The sequence below is a fragment of the Leptopilina heterotoma genome, unplaced genomic scaffold, assembly GCF_015476425.1.
Source record: "Leptopilina heterotoma isolate Lh14 unplaced genomic scaffold, ASM1547642v1 Lhet_160, whole genome shotgun sequence".
Lineage (NCBI taxonomy): Eukaryota > Metazoa > Arthropoda > Insecta > Hymenoptera > Figitidae > Leptopilina > Leptopilina heterotoma.
This window is the reverse complement of record NW_025110875.1, coordinates 473,286-494,448: the sequence shown is the minus strand read 5'-3', so window position 1 is coordinate 494,448 and position 21,163 is coordinate 473,286. Positions and strand designations below refer to the sequence as shown.

The following is a 21,163-nucleotide window of genomic DNA, read 5'->3' as shown; positions in this document are numbered from 1 at the left end:
AAATCTTTTATAAACTACATCATAAGAAAAGATTTAGTTATTGTTTAAATTTTATTAGTTATTTAATTTAAACTCTAATTTGTTCTTTATTATATTTTTTACAATTATCCTACAAACGAAAGATAAAAATTATCTCATCTAGTAGTGGATAAAGTAGAAAGAATAAAAAGCTGAATTACCGAATAATTATATTGGAACAAATCAAAACTTTATCATAAATTTTATTTACATTTTCTTTTTTTTTATAAAATTCTTTGAATATAAAATTCTTCTTAATAATTAGTACTCCCTAAGAATATAAATATTAATATATTTTCTATTATAATACGTAACTTAGATGTATAAATCATTTACAGGCACTTTTAATAAATTTTATTATTTTAATTCATATTATTATTATTCACGATCGGGAAATAATTCATCATATGTGAAAAATTTGCAAATTTTATTAGCAATTTGTAGAATGTCTTCTGTAATTTTCTTTTCTAAATTTGGTGTTGTACTGTCAATAATTTCTTGACGGCTATTCTCTAAAGCTGCATTAATTGCTGAAGATAGTGTACTGTCCGGTCCTTCCTTTGGTGTAAACTTTGATGTATAATCTTTTATATGTAATTTCGTACTCATTGAAGGGAAAAATACGTATTGCTTTCCTTTGCGCTCTATTACTTTAAAATACATAATAACTTTTGCTGAAACATCACCTGAAAAAAATTTTTTTTTTTAATTAATTGCATATCATTACAACTTGACCTTTTAACGCCCCTCCTAAAAGCTCAATATCTATAAATAAAAATTAGAATTTTTCATTCAAATTTTGTACGTTTTCTTCAGCTTCAAAAAAATGTAGATCAGAAATGGGGTTCACTATACGTAAAGCTAATCTCAGATGGCAGCACCATAGCAAGATTTGTCTAGCGCTTAATTTTTGATTTCGCGAAAAGTCATATTTGTTTTACAAACAAATAAACGAAGTAAATAAATACTTTTTGTGGAATTGTGAAAAGTTAAAAATTGAATTACTTGAGCGAGGAATATGTGTCGCAGGAAAAAAGACGGTTTTGCAAGTCACAGTATCGTAAAAGTATAGATAAAAAAATTAAGGTTATGTTGCCTGTCATTAAAAATATTGTAAACACATTTTAATTTTGAATCTCTTAACATCTTTAAATAGTTTTCCGTATTTTATTATAACCAATATTTCTGATCTAATGATTTTATTCTTCATTTATATTGTTAATTGATATTATGCAACAAATCACATTTAAAATTTTGCGCCATAAAATCTTATAGTGGTGCTGCACTCTACTGGTCAAGTTTGGCTGTGTGGAACCCCATTATCTAAAATTTGCTATTGTTTGAAAAAAATTAAAAATAATTGTTAAAATTTACGAATTTTTAAAATATTCTTGATTTTTATATATCTTATGAGTGGGAGGGTTTTTGAGGTCGGTGATTTCGAAATAAATTATACTTTTTCAAAATTCAAAATAACGGATCCAAAAAACATTTTTATAAAGTAATTCGTCGTATTGAATCCGCTATTTTGAATTTTGAAAAAGTAACATCAGATTAGAAATCAGTGACCCCAAAAACCCCTTAATTACAAAGTTCCAAGCGAATTCGATGAATTAAAAAAAATTTGTTCGCCATATTGGATCCACCATTTTGAATTTTGAAAATCAACTTCGAATTCATAATCAGCGCTCCTAAGAACCTCTAAGAACATGAAATTTCTTATTTGTACATTTAGATGATTTTAAATGATTGACAGGGTACTTACTTGCAACTATATTAATAGGTCCCGTTCCAGCAACTGGCACAAGAATTTTTGCATTAACATCGTAATCTGCTTTAAGCGTTACCTCCTTAAATGTTACTTCAACTGTGAACGTATTTTTCTCCAAATCTGAATGCAAACTGTTTACTATGAAATTAGAAAGACCATATAGTTTAACGTCGCGAGCAAATGCTTTAAAATTTGGTAAATCAGCCAATGCAACACGATCAATATACATTGGTTCTATGGAAGGAATTTTGAATTCTGGAATGCCTTCTCTGAGTTTCTCTCTCATTCCTACGACAGAATTAAGAATGCATTTGTCTAATTCAGGATTTCGACGTCCACAGATTTTGATGTAAGATGCTGCAAAAAATAAAATTAATTTAGATGGAATTGTAAATAAGATAATATAAGGCACGATAAATAAATAATTTAATATTGCTAACTTTCTGTACATCTTTTTTCTTAAATTTCAAGAAAACGAATGTATAGTGAATTACGAAAAATTAATTGACATGTTAAAGATTAAAAAGAAAAAATTTGTTATTTCAGATTCAGTTCATCATAATTTGCATATTCTGTAAATGTATATATTAAATAAAATTTAAAGAAATAAGGAAATGTAAATGAAACTAGATTAAAGAAATGTGAAGGATATTTCAAGTTCCATCGTCATTGATATCGACAGCTGGAATAGAAGACGGCAAAATTGATGGTTGTTTTTTTCGCGACATGTAATAAATATACATCTTGGAACTTTTAATCGTGTATTTATAATCATTTCAAGAATATATATAAATTTTTTCCTAACGAAATTATAACTCAATTAAAATATGTAAGGATGTTTAGTTACTAAAAAACCTAGGACAAAAAAATTTTTGCTACATAAAGTCGTAATGTGGATTTTAGGGGTGAAAGAAACTCGCATCTTCAATGAAAGGTGACAAGATATTTTTTTAAAACTATCAATTTTTTATGAAATTCATTTTTTAGGGGTTCTTAGGGTCACTGATTACGAATAAGATGTCAGAATTTCAAAATTCAAAATGGCGGTCAAAATTGAAAAAATTATTTTTTTTAAATGAAATTTGCTATTTGAAGGTTTCCAGGGTCACTAATTACTAATCTGAAGTCAGATTTTCAAAATTCAACTCCAAATTTTTTTTTAGCAAAAAATTGCAAAAAACGTTTAATTCTAGCCTCTTACAGTGACCTGACTCCTTAAGAATTATTTTCACCCCTAAAATCCACAAACGCTCTTGATCCAGCAAATCGACTATTATCGTAACCTAGAAATTTAATTGTTTGATAAATATTAAAATTTAAGGTTTTAAAATAATTACAATTTCAATTCATTGCTACTTTAAACAATTTGTAACTGAAAATCGAAATGTATGACTTAGAAAAAAATAGTCGTAACTTATTTATAGCATTTTTGGATCGTTGATTTCGAATTTGAAGTCAGATTTTAAAAATCCAAAATGGCGTATCCAATATGGCGAACGATAATATTAAAAATCTAACGGATTGGCTTGAAACTTATTACTCGAGGGTTTTTGGGGTTACTGATTACAAATTTGATGTCAGATTTTTAAAATTAAAAATGGCGGATCCAATATGGCGGAAGAAAAAATTAAAAGTCAAACAGATTTGATTCACATTTGTGACTCGAGTGTTTTTTAGCTTCCAAATTACAAATCTGAAGCTACATTTAAAAATTTTTTAAATTAAAATTTCAGTAAATTGTTGAATTTGTATAAAATATTGTCTTTAGGGATTATTGTTAAAATAATCATATTCACCAGCAACAATTCGCGCTAAATCTCGCGGCTAACTTTTTGCTGACTTTTTTTAAAATAAAATTTGCATTTTTGAAACTAATAGAACTTAAAAATTTTCTAATTTAAATTTTTGTTGAAAACACTAAAAAAATTCAATTTTGAAGAAATTAAAAATAATCGCAAAAATTCCCAATTATCTTTATAAATAATAAAATTCTTCTTCAAAGTTCAATAATTTTCATAAATATAAAAAAATTCTTGTCCTAATTTGAATGATTTTCAAAAAAATTTTCTAATTTCAATAATTTTCAAATATCTAAGATTTTAATAAAATTTCCCAAAACGAATTCAATTATTTAAAAAAAAAAATTTTATAAAATTGTATGAAAACATTTAATTATTTTCATAAATAATAAAAATTTAACAGGAATTTAATTATTTTCATAAAAAATAAATTTTTTTTTTTTAATTTAATTATTATTTTCATAAAAAATAATTTAAAATTGTAGAAAATAATAATTGAATTAAAATTATGAAAATAATTTTGATGAAGTTACAGTAACAATATTCTTATAATATAAAATAATGATTTTATCTCTCGGTCATCTTTAATTTTTTTGGAAACATGAAGAAGTCGATCACTCCGAGTCTTCAACTCGGAGCAATCGATATCTTCATGCAAAACAAATAAATTTTTTATTTATTAATCATAGTTGTTTAACAATTTTCTAATCTATCTAAAGTTAACAAAAAATTAAATATTCGTCATCAGCGACACCAAAAATCCACTAGTAACAAGTTTCAAGCTAATCAAATTGATTTTTAATTTTTTTTTGTCCGTCATATTGGATCCGACATTTTGAATTTTAAAAAACCGACATAATATTTGTAATCAACAATCCGGAAAGCCTCCGAGTAAAATGTTACAAGCAAATGCTATTAATTTTTCATTTTTTCCTCCATATTGGATCCGCCATTTTGAAATTTTGACGTTTTAGAGAAAATCTAACGACAGATTCGAATTTAGCGTGAAAAATATACGTTAAAAATCGTTGTTACTTTTCCGGGTTCAAAAGTTGATTCAAAATTAATTCTACAAAAATTTTGTAAAATTCTGAATAATTATTCTTTTATTTTGGACTTATTTCGCTAAATAGAGTAAATTTTTCCTTTTAGACTATAAATTTCTAGAGTATATGACCTGATCAATCGTTTTAAATTTAAAAATAAGCTACTTTTCAATTAATTTCGGTTTTAAGACATAATTGGTTTCCCCTTGTTTTTCCAGTGAACTCTATAATAGCCTTGCGTGATAAATACTTCCGCATAAATTCCTATTGGACACAATCACATCAATAAATACACATCACCGAAAAATAATTATATGCTGCATTTTGAAATGTTCTCTTTCAGCTTTTTAATATCTACTATTACGCATCATAAAAAGAAGTTGATTCACTATACATTAAAATTAATGAGCAATTTGGAAGCGAGAGAAAAATATTGTTAAACTGAAAAAATTCATGTTCTCAGCAAATTAATATTTAAAACAACTTTGATCGTAAAAGTCCAGTTTTGACGACAATACCTGCGCTTGTTTGACGAGTGTCAGCAGCTCTTTTGCACTACATAACTTATAAAAACAAATCTTTAGTGAGTCACACATCAAATTATTCGTCATTAGCAGAGAATAAAATTAACATTTTTTTTTTTATTGATCTACATGCAATTGTGAAATATTCATTCTTTAAATTCTTTAACTAAAAAATAGTTTAACTTTTAATATTTTAAAATTATATAAAAATTTTCTTCTGGAAAATTCTGAAAATATTTTTATTTTTGCGAAAATTTCAATATCAATGCTTTTTTGATGACTTTCTTCGACTAAAATAGAATATTCAACGAAATCACTTAAATTTTATCCAATTAACAAGAAACAATTTGTTTGGAAATTAAAATTGTTAGAAAAAAAAAATTTGAGGAAATTAAAAATTTTAGAAAAGAAGTTTCATTCCATGTTTTTTAAAATTAAGAAGGGTTGATAATGTAACAAATTCCCTCTTTTTGTTTGTCATCATACGACTTTAAATTCTTTCTTTATGTTTGACGTTTGAAGCATAAATAATTTAAAATTATTCAATTTGTTTAATTGCTGTTGTTGAAAACGTAGTGTCTACTAAATTCGCAAAAAATATTTTCAATAATTTTAATTTCGTTATTTTGCCAGACAACATTTTTTTAGAAATAGTCCTAATCCTCAAACGTCCAAAAGAAACATTTTTGTAAAAATACTTTTCCATATTTCTTTTAAATCTATTTAATCTATTAAAAATTTATTAAAATTTTATTTTACATTTGTTCTATGATCTAGTTTACTTACGAATTTCGGCAAAAATGCACGCTGACAAAAGTAGGAGATTTAAGAAAATGATGTACATTTTTATGTATGAATTATATGTGAAGAAAATAAATATTGTTATTTGTCAACAACGTACAGTTTAACACTGTCAATAGTTGATTCTGTAGAATCGTATTTATATATTCGAGGCTGCATGATGGCCTTAGAATTATTCTGAATCAGTAAGTTCAAGGTTACACCTAGAAACCACCTCTATCCTTATGGTCAGCAATCCCCACTGTGAGTGCCTCAACATTTACAAACACTGATAAAGTACAAACAAACACGAGTTTAGTTTGACAATTACAATAGCATGATTTTCAGGTAGGCTAATCAAAGTAAAATATCTAACTTATCATCTAATGAGAGAAAAGTGACATGTGCGTTATTGCATTTGCATAAACCACTTAATAGAGTTTAAAGTTTAAACTAGTTGTAAATATGCATTAGTTTTAGCATGTATTTAGTTACAGTTGCAGTTTATACTGTTAATATGTATAATTGTAAAAATATTCTTCATCTAATAATAATTAAATTAATTTATTACTATATTTTTTTAATAGAAAGAAAAAATAAATAACTATCAAGTTCATTCTATAACACTGGATATGATATATTTATTGGTACTTTAATTCGTAATTAATACTATAATTAGTTCTGTTTGATTCAAAAACTGTTTTTGCTATTAACTATTATAATTGACAAGGTAAATCAAATTGTAACTCGATTGCCAAAATTTGTAATCAGCGACTCAAGAAAACCCCGAGTATTCATTATCAAGAATTTTGACCATTTTTTCGAAATTTTGTCAGACATATATTGGATCCGCCATTTTGTGTTTTCAAAAACTGAGATCGGATTTGTAATCAGCTACCCAAAAAAAAACCCCGAGTTACGAGTTCTCAAGCAAATTTTATCAAATTAAAATAATTGTCCGCCATATTGGATCCGCCATTTTGAATGTTAAAAAACTGACATCGCATTCGTAAGCAGCGACCCTAAAAACTCTTAACCCTTTAACGACGAGATGTGCTGTCTTTCAACATGAATTTCAATCTCCATAAAAATTTTCAAACATCCTAACCCTATTATTTTTGGGGTCGCATTTTCTAATGACGTAGTCAAAATTTTCAAAAAATTACATTAAACCCTTCCTTTTTTCAAAAATAGTCAAAAAAAAGTCCAGTTTTTTAATTCAATTTTTAAAAAAATTCACTCTGTCGTAACGCTTTTTAAATAGAATAAAAAACATCTATTAGTAATTTTAATCTTTTTTCGATTTTGAATTTAAAAAGCGCTTAACAGCCAAAAAACTTCTTAATTTTAAGTAAAATGACAAACTTTTTCAAAAATTTTTCTTTGATTGGAATTTATTACTCAGGGGTTTTTGAAATCGCTGATTACGAATCTAAAGACAGATTCTTAAAATTCAAAATGGCGGATCCAAAATGGCGGATTAATTTTTTAAATTACTCAAATCTTTCACTTTCACTCAAAAAATGTTCACTTTCAATTTCACGTAAAATATTTTTACTTTCACCTAAAAAATGTTCACTTTCAATTTCATCAAAAAACATTTAATCAAAAAATTTTTTGTAAAATTGTAAGGGGAAATTTTTTGTCAAAATTTCAATTAAGAATCTTTTAGATGTGAAAATTCATTAAGTAAAATTGTAAGTGATAATTTTTTCATAGAAGTGAAAGTGAAAATGTTTTGCGTGAAATTCAAAGTAAAAATTTTTTGAGCGAAAGTGAAAATATTTTCGGTGAAGTTGAGAATAAAAAGTTTTTGATTGAAAATGAAAATATTTTTTTGTAAAATTAAAAATCAAAATATTATTAGTGAAATTGAAATTGAAAATTTATAAGTGAAAATTTTTTCATAAAAAGTGAAATTGAAAATTTTTTAATTGACAGTAAAAGTGAAAATGTTTTCCGTGTAATTAAACATTTTTTGATTGAAAGTGAGAATTTTTTTAGTGCAAGTGAAAATTTTGTAGGTGAAAGCGAATATTTTTTGCGTTAAAGTGAAAATTTTTGAGTGAAAGTGAACATATTTTACATTTTTCGTGAAATTTAGAGTGAAAGTGACAGTTACGTGAACGCACCCGATTGAAATTAATTACTCGGGGGGTTTTTGGGTAACTCATTACGAATCTGACGTCAGATTCCAAAAATTCAAAATGGCGGTCCAAAATGTCGGATTAATTTTTTAAAATCACTCATATCTGATCGAAATTTGTTACTCTGAGGTTTTAGAAGTCGCTGATTACGAATATGAAGTCAGATTCCAAAAATTCAAAATGGCGTATCCAAAATGGCGGATTAATTTTTTAAATTACTCAAATCTTTCACTTTCACTCAAAAAAATGTTCACTTTTAATTTCACGCAAAATATTTTTACTTTCACCTAAAAAATGTTCACTTTCAATTTTATCAAAAAACATTTAATCAAAAATTTTTTTGTAAAATTGTAAGGGAAAATTTTTTGGCAAAATTTAAATTAAGAATCTTTTAGAAGTGAAAATTCATTAAGTAAAATTGTAAATGATAATTTTTTCATAGAAGTGAAAGTGGAAATGTTTTGCGTGAAATTCAAAGTAAAAATTTTTTGAGCGAAAGTGAAAATATTTTCGGTGAAGTTGAGAATAAAAAGTTTTTGATTGAAAATGAAAATATTTTTTTGTAAAATTAAAAATCAAAATATTATTAGTGAAATTGAAAATTTATTTTAAGTGAAAATTTTTTCATAAAAAGTGAAATTGAAAGTGAAAATTTTTTAATTGACAGTAAAAGTGAAAATGTTTTCCGTGTAATTAAACATTTTTTGATTGAAAGTGAGAATTTTTTGAGTGCAAGTGAAAATTTTGTGTTTTAAAAGCGAATATTTTTTGCGTTAAAGTGAAAACTTTTTGAGTAAAGTGAAAATTTTTGAGTGAAAGTGAAAATATTTTACATTTTTCGTGAAATTGAGAGTGAAAGTGAAAGTTACGTGAACGCACCCGATTGAAATTAATTACTCGGGGTATTTTTGGGTAACTCATTACGAATCTGACGTCAGATTCCAAAAATTCAAAATGGCGGTCCAAAATGGCGGATTAATTTTTTAAAATCACTCACATCTGATCGAAATTTGTTACTCTGAGGTTTTAGAAGTCGCTGATTACGAATATGAAGTCAGATTCCAAAAATTCAAAATGGCGGATCCAAAATGGCGGATTAATTTTTCAAAATTACTCAAACCTGATTTAAATTTTTTACTCGAGGTTTTTTGGGTTTGTTGATTACAAATCTGGATCCCGATTCAATTAAAAGTTTAAAGAAGTAAATGATAAAGTGATAAAATAAAAATAAATTAATAATAAACAAAATACAAAATAGAGTTAAATGAAAATTAATTGAATGTTTATAAACAAAGAGAAAATCGTATATGAAATTCTACATTTAACGATACCTACCACCGAAAATTTTAATAAATTATACAAAAATTTTAGCACTTGATAAATTTGAAAAAGAAATTTGAAGAACTTTTTTGGCAATTTTTTAAAGTCTAGCATATTTTTTAAAAATTGAAGAAACAATTTTTAAACTTATGAAAGTGTCATCATTTGAGTCTCATTTTTAATTTAAGACCAAAAAAGAAATAAAAAATCTAATTCGGTTCGCGAGATATTGAATATACCAGAAATTATTCTAAAATATTGAAAAGTGGATAATAGATTATGAAATGTATTAATCAGATTATATTCACTATGATCTTATTTTCTCTAATCCTAATTGTATAATCCATTTGCCTCCGTGCGTTTTCTATAAAACTTAATGCCGGTCAGCTTCTTGACAATGCCGGTCACACTATTCAGTTGAAGGGCAATGACTCAAATTTTGCATAATAACATCATACACTAGCACAACATCAAATATTTCGAATCAATCGCAGATGAACGTGATTCGCATTAGATACGCAACAAGTTATACCATCATTATTTAAAAAAACAGATTATTTTAATTGTAAATAGAATATAATGTATTAAAAATTTAGTAATTTCAAGAAATACATAAAATATCGAAATGTAAGGTGAGAAAGAAAGAAATATTTATAAAAATTCATGTAGGTCTTTACCTTTTGAACAGTTAATTCTTTTATTATACAAAAAGAAAGGTAAAACATTTCAATCTGCAAAAAAAACCTGTTGTCCGATAACATTTTCAAAAAAAAGAACATTATTTTATTTTTTATCTATACACTCGTCTTTTGCCTTAATACTAGCTTTAACACTAACAGAATAGTGGTAGAAGAAGTAGAATGTGATTGTGCGTAGTTTGCGCGACGCATTTAAGGGGGAGTGACACCCTTGAGATCTTGAGATCTTTTTTGAACCTGTTTTTCATGAATTTTTTTAAGACACAGCAATAAAGTAAATAAAATTTGATTTTCAGGACTTTATTTGTTTGTTAACTTATTTTGAAGTTTCACACGGTGGCTTTAGATAAGAGTCAATATGTAAAAAAAAGTAAAAACTTTACTTTCCGATAAAACTTTTAATATTATTTAGAACCCTCTCTCGAAATTAAAAACTAAAACTTATAGAATTTTAAAACATTTTAATGATGATGAATACTTTATTAATAGAAAATATATACGAGAACTAATACAAAACTTTCAAAAATTTGCGGCTTACCTAAAATTCATAAAAATAACAATCCTCTAAGACTTCTCTAGAAAAAAATTTTTTCTCAAAACTTTTCGTTCACGAACGCGATGACATAGTGAACAAACAAACTTTCCATTGATTTTGATTTCAGTTTAGTTCCCATTTTATCGTGCTCACCGCAAGCCGCTTTTAAAAAAAAGTTTTTGGGGCAACAGTTACAGTTTGCACAAATATTAATATTTTTTAAGTTTCAAAGTTGCTAAAAGTTCATAAAACCATATACTATCTGATGCAATGTACATTATTTTAATAAAGTTTTAATGAAATGTCTGTTAGTAATTATGAAAATCACTCATATTTTGTGGTCAATAATGTATGTAACCCCTTAATGATTCTGTTAACAAACCAAAATCTTATATACGTAAAATAGTTATGATTTTATAAATAAGATTAAACAATTTTCTATTCCTGATGATAATATATTATAAGTAGCTGAGATGCTCCATCTTTTTTACACATGTTGACTCAGAACATGTGAATGATTCATTCATTAGACATTATTCAGTAATTTTATAAAGTTTAAATATTCCATTATACGATATACTTGATTCATTCCAGTTCCTTTTTGACAATATATTTTTTAAATTCAATAATAAATATCACACAAAAAAATATGGTGCCCCTATGGATTCTTTCATTTCTGGTTTGTTTATAGTCATGGGATAACTTCTTGTAATGCTAAACTTTCTTTTAAACCTTTATTTTATTATAGGTCTGTTGATGATATAATCACTTGTGTGTTTTGTAATGTTGTAAAATTTAATATTAAAGAACTAATTCTTTAATTTGTGATTTTTGTGAATAAAACACTAAGTAACATTTAGACAGAACATAAAATGATATTAATGATATTACCAACAGTGTTTACAAAATAAATACTTGACAAAGAAATTAATTATAAAAAAACATTTAATATCAGAAATGATTCATATAAATTTGCAAAAGAATCCTGTTAATGAAAAAGATGACACACAAAATCTCAGTATCATCTATTATATTCAATTTCTAAACGAAAAGAAATGTTTATAAATCTTGATCTCCTCTGATTTACCTTGACAATTCTCATGTCCTGCCTTCTGTTTATAGATGGGCCATTCACCTGCTGATCTTCATCGATTCGCATTATTTGTCCATTCTATAACATGTACTGCGAATTAGTGTCCAATCGTACTCCTTTCGACGAAGTATGTTTTTTTTGAACATGTATATGAATTTTTAAAATACTCTCAGGAAACGTTAGACACTTTGGAGACCATCATTTTATTATAAAATTTGAAATAACAATTCTTTTTCTACACTTCAATATGTATTTAACAAACCCACCAAAAATAAATCCTATTCCTTTATTCATTTTCTCAAAACAAATCATCAAAAATTGGTCTCTATTTCAGCCTCTATAGAGTGGTGTTACCCCTTAATGGAGGTTTGATCAATTTTTAATATTATAATAAATTATAATGTCAAAAAATAAATAATTATTGTCATTTACCTTGGGTTTCTTCCCTCTTTTGCGTGTTCTCATAATAGTAAAAGCTCGAGTAAAAGAATATTTTCAAATTAACCGTTATTCTACTAATAAAATAAAATTATCAACTTTTACTGAATTTACTTGACTAAACAAGGTCAAGTTTCTCCTAGCCCCTAAATTAACTATTCTGTTTATATAAATAAATATTCTTTGCAAATATGCATTTTCATGTAACTAATTTATTTTGTTTAATTCAAGTTTTCTTAGGTATAACATTCTATTTATACAGATTTTAGGAAATCGATCATTCGACATTTTTTCAATTTTATCAATCCATCTAAAGACAAAGTCTAAAATCTTAATTTTTAGATGGGGTATTTCTGTTTCTAATCTGATTGCATATCCCGGAATATTTTTTGGGACTTGGAGAATTTTTAAAAAATTAAAAAAAAAAACTATTTTGTATTTTTTGTATTAAGTCAAAATATCTAAGGCTTCGGGAGAAGATAACATACATTATTATATGTGTAATAATTTTTTAGTGCATGTAAGAAGATAGAGATATCTTCTTACGCAAGCACTAAAAATTTTATTATACGCTACCGAATACCATTTTTCCTCTTATCTGAACTGGTTGCACCTGTAGTATTCCAATTGGTTACCTGAATATAAAATTTAGATATATTTTAACATATTGTGAATTATTAGCTACTGTGAAAGTTAGAAAATTAAAACATTTGTGCATACGTTGCAGAAACTTTTGACACGTCGTACAAACATATGTTAAAAAATTAAATTAAATATCACAATTATAATTATGCTTCAGCTAAAAGCAAATGTTACATATTAAAGTTTTTCTGTTCGTTAAATGCATAAATAAATTGCGGACATCAAATACTGAATATCTACGTCTTACTGTACTTGAACAGGTAAATAGTCATTTTTATAGTTATTTTCAAGGCAATTTTATTCTTTTAAAGTTTCTTGAAATCTACCCTCTGCAAAAATGGTTTTTTTTAAATTAATCATTATCCATTCCTCATTAGAATCCCAAAAACAAAACTTGTACGATTTTGCTTCTTTTTGTTTTTCGATGTATTTTCATTCAACTACTCCCATTTAATGATATAATACTTAATTAAATTTTCTACTCTATGCAAATAAAATTACTGTTATTGATACTTTAAAAGTTTTTTTTCGCTTTTTATAAATCTACACAATTCGTTATTAGCTTAATCAATCCACAGGGCCAAAAATTGATGCTGGAACAAGATCAAAAACTATATTACCCTCACCATATAATTCATCAATGTTACCAGGTTTAACAATTTGGGATTCTCCAGGATTTAATGACAATAGATATTACTAACACTTTTTATTTGCATCAATTGGTAAAAGATGTTAAAGCCCTAAAATTTATTCTTGTTATTGATTTGAATGACCTTTCTGGTGATAATATTGGAAAATTTATAAACCTTTTAAATGCTCTTGATATTGGAGATAAGTTTTTCGACTTCTTTCGGAGTATAGCAGTGATTTTTTCTAAAGCACCTTACAAAATAGATGAACATGAAGTCAACAATGATTACATAAACGAGCTATTGAAAATAAAATATTTATCAGCCAGAGATTTAAAAACATCTAATGCTGCTAGGCAACTTGTACAAAGTTTTTAATGGTTGAACCTGCTGCATTAACTTTTTATAAATAATTTTTTCAATAATTGACATTTGTAATAAACTCTAATAATAACTCGACTGTAGTTGAGATATATCAAACGGGAGGTTTTCCATTGAGGTAAAATTGTGTGATTATAGTTTCGAAATGAATCTAAATTGGGATGAGGATTTGTCAATGATACTACTAAATGTTGTGAGAGAATATTTATTTAATAACCAAACAAGAAAGAAAGGCTTGACAATAATACAATGCTTAATGTTAAAAATTAGAATCTTTAAGAGGATAAAGATAAGGGCTGGGTTTGGAACTGCTGGTCGTTGTCTTGGTACCCGATGCTTAAGAGCAGTTGCATAAAATTTTCATAGTCATTTTACTTGGACCCTGAAAATCACAAATTGAATTCAAAAATAAAATTTTTCGAATTACTTTCGTGCAGGATCTTAATTAAATGTAATTTAAAAAAACATGTTTTTGAAGTTAATTTGTGGATGTCAGGGGCCAAGTAAAACTGCAATCAAAATTTTATTCACAGCTTCATTGTCATTGGAATAAATGATGTGATTAGATTTACAGCTCTTTCAATAACATGAATCCATTTGGAATTTGTCTTCTTATTATTTTAGTTGGACTCTGAAAATCAGAAATTAACTTCAAAAATAATATTTTGTCGAATTATTTTCGTGCAGGATCTTAATTAAATGTAATTTAGAAAAACATCTTTTTTGAAGTTAATTTGTGGATGTCAGGAGCCAACTAAAACTTATATCGAAATTTTATTCGCAGCTTTATTGTCATTGGAATAAAAACAATTTATTTTCCATTTCCTCATATCTCGTACCTGTATCTGTAAAATTAACGTCTGGCAATAATATTGTATAGATTATGAAGATTGTAGTGATAGCGATTTAAATCGACAAAACCGTTTGGCGAGATACTTTTGTTATGTGATAAAGTATTTGTATTTCATTCGTCTGTGTATATAATTTCCAAATATTTTGAGGCACTTGACCTGATGGATTCATTGTTAGTAGTTTGAAATCGTTAAAGAAAAATATCTTTATCCTTTTAACCCTCTGCAATTTCTGTTTCCTGTCTTTTAAAACGTTTTACTATTTTCAAATGGTTTGCTTGTACATTCTTCCAAATTTTTTCTTTGCCTTACATATCTCAGTGACAATAGATAAACATTCTCTGCAAAGATTCGTTTAATTTCTGGAAAATTAAGATTTGCTGAATCCTACGCCGATGATCCAAATATTCTTATTTTCGGTATTAAAATTATTAGAAAAATCGTGATTTAAAATTTTCTGTAGATTTGAAAGTCTTTTGTTGTTGTTATCCTTGAAAATATTTTGTATATCCTGTAATGTTTCCATAGTGGGCAAATGGTGCTATATTAATGATGTACTGATAAAGTTTGTTAACGTCTTCAAAACTATTTAGCGATTTGTAACAAGAATTATTAGTGTTACTGCGTACTTTATCAAAAAGATGAACTTATGCCGCTGTCCTATTATTTAATTTATTTAGATATTCAAAAAAAGCATTTAGAACGGGTACCGTATCATTTTTAACTGGAGTTCGTAATGTATTGACAGACAGAAAGAAACTGATTGCTTGAAGTCTTGAAATTCAATTCCTTGCAGGCATAAAAATTAAATATTTATAAAAATACACCACCATATGATGTAGAAACATGACTATGTCATGATTTAAATGCTGTTTCAATTTTTTCAAACATGTCGTTTGACGCTTTATTACGGCGTACCCTGCAAAAAACAATAGTGCTCATTATACCTCGATGTTAAAACTCCCGCTTGATATATTTCGAAAGTATTAGTAAAAAAACTATAGTTATAGTGCTATATCTATAGTGAAGCATGATCATCAAGTACTACACTGAAAAAACTGTTTGGTCCCGGCAACAAAAATTTGATTGTACCAATAAAATATTTTATACTTAATGTACGAGCAACAAAACCGTTTGGCTGGATGAATCGAATTTTTGTTGTCAAACTATTGAATTATTCGCTCAAATGAAATATTTAGTAGGCTTTACAAAAAAATTTGTATTCATAGTAAATATACATGTATTAGAGTCAAAATTATCTATTTCGTTTAAAACTAATTAAGTAATGTTGATGTTACATATATATTAGTTCATATCTATGTGAAAATTTGTCTTAAAAAATTTCGAGTTCTGTAAATAAATAAAAAATAAAAAATTATATTAGTGTAATGTAAGATTATTTTTTAAGGGGGTGTCAAAGTCAAGTCAGTTGTTTCATAAGAGCTACAATGGAAAAATCACTATTTTACTATAACTTTTCCTGTGTTTCTCTCCAGCTTAATTTACAGTTCTCTTCTTTATCCTCTACGCCATCAAACTTAATTACATTATTTGGCAAATAAATTCAATGAAAAACAACATCCAATTTGTGTTCATAAATGGTAACTTTCACAATACTTTTCTAACATGAAAAGTTGCATTTTTAGAGCAGGCAAATGGAAAATAATTTTTTCATTTGGGTAACTTAATTTTAATAAAAAATACACAAAGAAGATTTATAATATATATGAAAACAACAATAAAAAAATGAACCGCGATAGTCTGATATCAATCCGAACGAAAACCTGAATCCGAAAACATTCCTGATTAATCCTGAATATCTTCGAATTCAGTCCGTAATTAGTCCACAACAATCCAAATTTATGACCGGTGAAGAATTCTTTTGAAATAAATACGGAATTATCCAAAATCAATATGTCAAGAATACGGAATCAGTCCGCAAAAATCCGAGTTTAATCTACTTAAAAAACTTAATTCTACTTAAAGAATACTAAATTCAAACTATAATTATAATTTCGTATGACAAAAACCTAATCATTAAACTTTATATTTTTCAAGAAAAGGTTGCAAGTTTTTAATAATTTCGATCTACAATGTCGATAAGTGGGATCCCCAAACAAAAAATTTAATATATTTCCTTCACCTAATAAAAAAATATTATATTATAGTGTATTATAGACAAAAAATAAATTTTCCATGTAAAATTCCTATATAAATTACAATATAGTATTGGGAACCGCAGAACTGCAATACACCATTGGGTATCAACCCTCTTAAGGTCATGTTATTCAGTGGTCACGTGTTCCCATAGTAAAGTATATGGAGCACGTGACCACTAAATAACATGACCTTAAGGTAGCCATTCTTAGTTGTGATCTTTTTAAACATATGTTACAAAAAAATAGAAGATCAACATGACCGACACAAATGGGTCATTTACTCATTTGAAAGTGATATCTGATCCCATTTAGGTTTCTTTGTATTATGTCAACAAAATTTTATTAGTTACATTAACAAAAAGTGTCCAACAAAACAATTTTGTTAACATTGCAATATTATTTTTCTCAGTGTAACCATAACGATCGCATGCCACATCACCGAGCTATATTCGTAATTGCGCACGTAATATTTGCTGAACCTTTTTTAAAAAGTTTATAGCAAAGATTATTAGGTGCTGAATTTCTATCAAATTACCGTTAAATTTTTTTTTTTTTTGAAATCTACATAAAAAATTCATCAGTAATTCACATAAATATTTGTTCAAAATTCGTACAGAAAAATTTTACAATAAATTATAATACACTGTAAAAAATTTTTGGGGAAAATTCCCCAAAATCTTGGTGACGCAATTTTAACCAAAAAAGGTAAATTTCCACCAAGAAAACTTGGGGAATTTTCCCCAAGAAAACTAGAGGAATTTTCCCTTTAAAATCTTGTGGAATTTTCCCTTTAAAACCTTGGGGAATTTTCCCTTTATAATCTTGGGGAATTTTCCCCAAAAAACTTTAGGAATTTTCCCTTTGAAATCTTGGGGAATTTTCCCCAAGAAACTCGAGGAAATTTCCCTTTAAAATCTTGTGGAATTTTCCCTTTGCATCCTTGGGAACTGTTCCCTTTGAAATCTTTGGGAATCTTCCCTTTGCAACCTTGGAAAATTTTTCTTGTAAATTCTTAGAAAATTTCTCTTTTAAATTACTTATTATGGAATTTTTCTCTTCGAACGTTGGGATATTTTTACTGTAAAATAGTACAGAATTTTTCAGTAAATTTTATCCTTTCATATTTGGGAAGATTGGTTTGTAAGGTTGAATAAATCTTGAACAAATTTTTTAAATACTGTTTATTATATTAGGTACTGTCAGTGAACGATAAGTACTTCAATTAAAAGTACTACATCTGAACTTTACAACATTAATAATTAATTTTTTGCTTTCGGATCGCAAATAGTCTTTGTGTAATGCGAAAGTTCTCCGTTTATATTGCCTTTAGGGGGTTGATTGTCCAACAACATACTGTAAAAATAAATTATTATTTACCTTTTACAATTGACAAAAAAATACATAAAAATTAGATTGAACAATAATATATTTACCAAAAACTATGAATATATAGTAGTAATAGGGTTATGACTTTTCTAATTCAATATTATATTTCATATTTTTATTTATATATTTTTAAAATAAATTAAAAAATTTTTATTTTGATTAAAATATAAAAAATACCTAAACTACTTTATTTTTAAAATATTAAAAATTAATTAAATTCTATAAGTCAATTGTTAAATTAACATTATATGGCAAAATATGAATAACTAACTAAATTTTTTGATAAAACCAAAAATAGTTTTAAAAAACTTTACAATACAATATGTTACACTTACAATATAATTATAATATATCTTTAAATATTATTTACCTTTTTAATAATTTTTAAATAATCCTTAAATATCGTTCTAGAATATTATTAAATATTGTCGAATTGTCCACTTCACTATTATACATATAACCATCACTATATATTTAATAACTTTGAATATTTTTTTCACTCAAGGTTTTACTCTTACGAAGGCTGAAAAGCAACTAACATGTAAAATCATCTTGAAAGACTTTTCGAAGAAGACTTCTTGAGAATTTCTCAAACATTCTAGCTAAATAAATTTATAAGAAAAAAACGGGTCCTGCGAGAAACTCATAAAATACGTCCCCTTGCAACGAGAAACCCTTAGGTATTGTTGGTCATCCAAAGACAAACCAGATGTGCCAAATCTTTCAAAATGAGAAAATGCTTCAAAACATTTTATACTTTTGACTAAGAGCAAAAAAATTTTAAGGCCCCCCATAGTATATATCTTTCAATAAACCTAACTATTTATGGCAATGCTTTTTTAAGTGAAAAATAGTTTATAATTGTTTGTTAAACATGCTTTATTAAAAAATTTTTTACCAAAGTATTAATTGTATTTTTAAGATAAAATTTTTACTATAAGTAGAACAAAAAATTTATGTAGTTCATAGTGAAAGTATTTTTTATTATATAATTATTAAATTATTAAAATTATAATAATTGTAAAGTTTAATTAATTTCATTTCTTCTAAATGCTTTTTCTAGTAAAAATTGTTATTTAAATTATAAATTAGACAAAGCTCATTTGTTTAAAACATTAATTTAATGAAGTATTATAAAAAAACATTTCACTGTAATATAAATATTAATTTTTTAGCCCCTAAATCATACATTTTGTAAAAATGTTAATAATTTTGTACATGCAATTTAGTAAAAATTAACCCATTTTATAAAATTTAAAAAAGTTTTTTCAACTTTGTGGAAATTTTTATTAAATTTGGGAAAATTCCACAAAGCTTTCATAAAATGACATTTTCTTACTAATATGTGGAAAATTCCCTAAAATTATATACAAATTTCCCTATAATATTGTTGAAATTTTCACTATTATGTGGAAAATTGCACAAAATTGTAGTGAAAAATTTTTTCCCCTTCGCTTTGTAGAAAATTCCCTAATATTTTATCACTTTTCCCCAAGTTTGTTCAAAATTTCACTAATTTGTGGAAAATTCCCCAAAATCGTAGTGAAAATACTTTTCCCCGTGAATTTGTGGAATATTCCACAAGGAACCTCAGGGAAAAATCCCCAAATTTTTTACAGTGTAGATATTAAAAGTAATAAAATATTGAAATTCTTACCTTCAGCTTCTTAATTTAGTTTCTTCAAACAAAAAATACGTACTAGAACTCAGAATAAGAGTGTGTTACTTTATAAAGCTTCTGAATTAGTAGTTTTCTATTTTTAACAAAAGTAATAAAATTATTATCTGAAAATCGTGACTACGCTATAAATATTTTTATTGTCTTTAGATATAATACAGTAGAAATGTTAGTTTCTTTCAAATAATCAACTGCGTAAAATATTAAATAAAATATTTATCTATTTCTTCTGCTACTCAATGTATGATTTCTTACTACGAAACGCTCTCTGTTCACACTTTTTATATTTTTTAAAAATTAAGAATAATAATTATTATTATTCATCGTATTATTGTGGTTATTATTATTTTTAATTAGCTATAAGTTTTGAATCTGTGAATTTATTTTTTTCAATATCTACAAATATCAGTACAGATAAACATCCACTGTTGATGAAGTAGAACTTTTCATTACTCTTTTTATCACCTCTATTATCAACTTGGCATGTTACTAAAACTGAAAAGCGAACTTTTTAATAGGGATTTTACTATATACTCGCATTTTTTTTTATCTTCCTCTTATTGTAGGAATTTTCATACTTTTTTAATATTTATCTATTTCTTTTAGTTCTTAATGCTGCTAAAGCAAAATTCTTCTTTTTTAAAGTCCAGAAAAATTTCAGAATAATTGGACCTATAATCGTTTTTTATAATTTGATTCTTAATCTACAATTTGAACTTCATCGAAATTGAAAAAATGTTTAAGTGTAGTTTGATGTTGATTAACCACAGATTCAATTTTTTTGTTTTTATGTTCCTTGATTCTTTTTTCCAACACCAATGTTAGTGGCAGAACAATTATTACAATTAAATTTGTAAACAATACCAATTTGGTTCCATTTGTCCAAACTACCGAAGTCAAAGACTTATTAACTATTGGTGATATCGGAGAATCCATAGGGGTGCAAATTTGTTGGTATATTTTTTTATTAAAAACAAAAATGGTAATTTTACTATGAATGTTAGTTACACTTTTAATTTGATGTAAGTTCCTTGTTTATAAATGTCCCTTTGAATTATTTATTCAAAATTTAGATCGACAGTTTTACAGAAAAATTTATGGAACCCCGATGGGATCCCTAATTTCGTCAGCCTTTGTTCCAAATATTGTCATCAGGAATGCTCTAGAAACTGATTGTCTAAAAGGATTGAAAAATTTACTTAAATCTCTCTATTTTATTTTAGATATGTGGGTGACATAATCTATGTTCTACTATCTAGGGTTAAAAT

The 21,163-nt window shown here is 26.3% G+C and overlaps 1 protein-coding gene and 1 long non-coding RNA gene across 2 annotated transcripts; both read right to left on the bottom strand.

Moving 5' to 3' along the window:
• Positions 1-249: 249 nt before the first annotated feature.
• On the bottom strand, positions 250-6,164 carry LOC122498844. The gene is made up of 3 exons (XM_043606810.1): positions 5,945-6,164; positions 1,784-2,146; positions 250-704 (listed from the first exon to the last, which is right to left on the bottom strand). Exons 1-3 carry the CDS (start codon positions 6,000-6,002, stop codon positions 397-399), a joined length of 729 nt encoding a protein of 242 aa, XP_043462745.1. The 5' UTR covers positions 6,003-6,164; the 3' UTR covers positions 250-396.
• A 7,311-nt stretch (positions 6,165-13,475) lies between these two features.
• LOC122498837 lies at positions 13,476-19,942 on the bottom strand. Its single transcript, XR_006301263.1, has 2 exons — positions 19,875-19,942; positions 13,476-15,591 (listed from the first exon to the last, which is right to left on the bottom strand). It is a non-coding gene; the product is annotated as an uncharacterized LOC122498837 (long non-coding RNA).
• Positions 19,943-21,163: the final 1,221 nt, after the last annotated feature.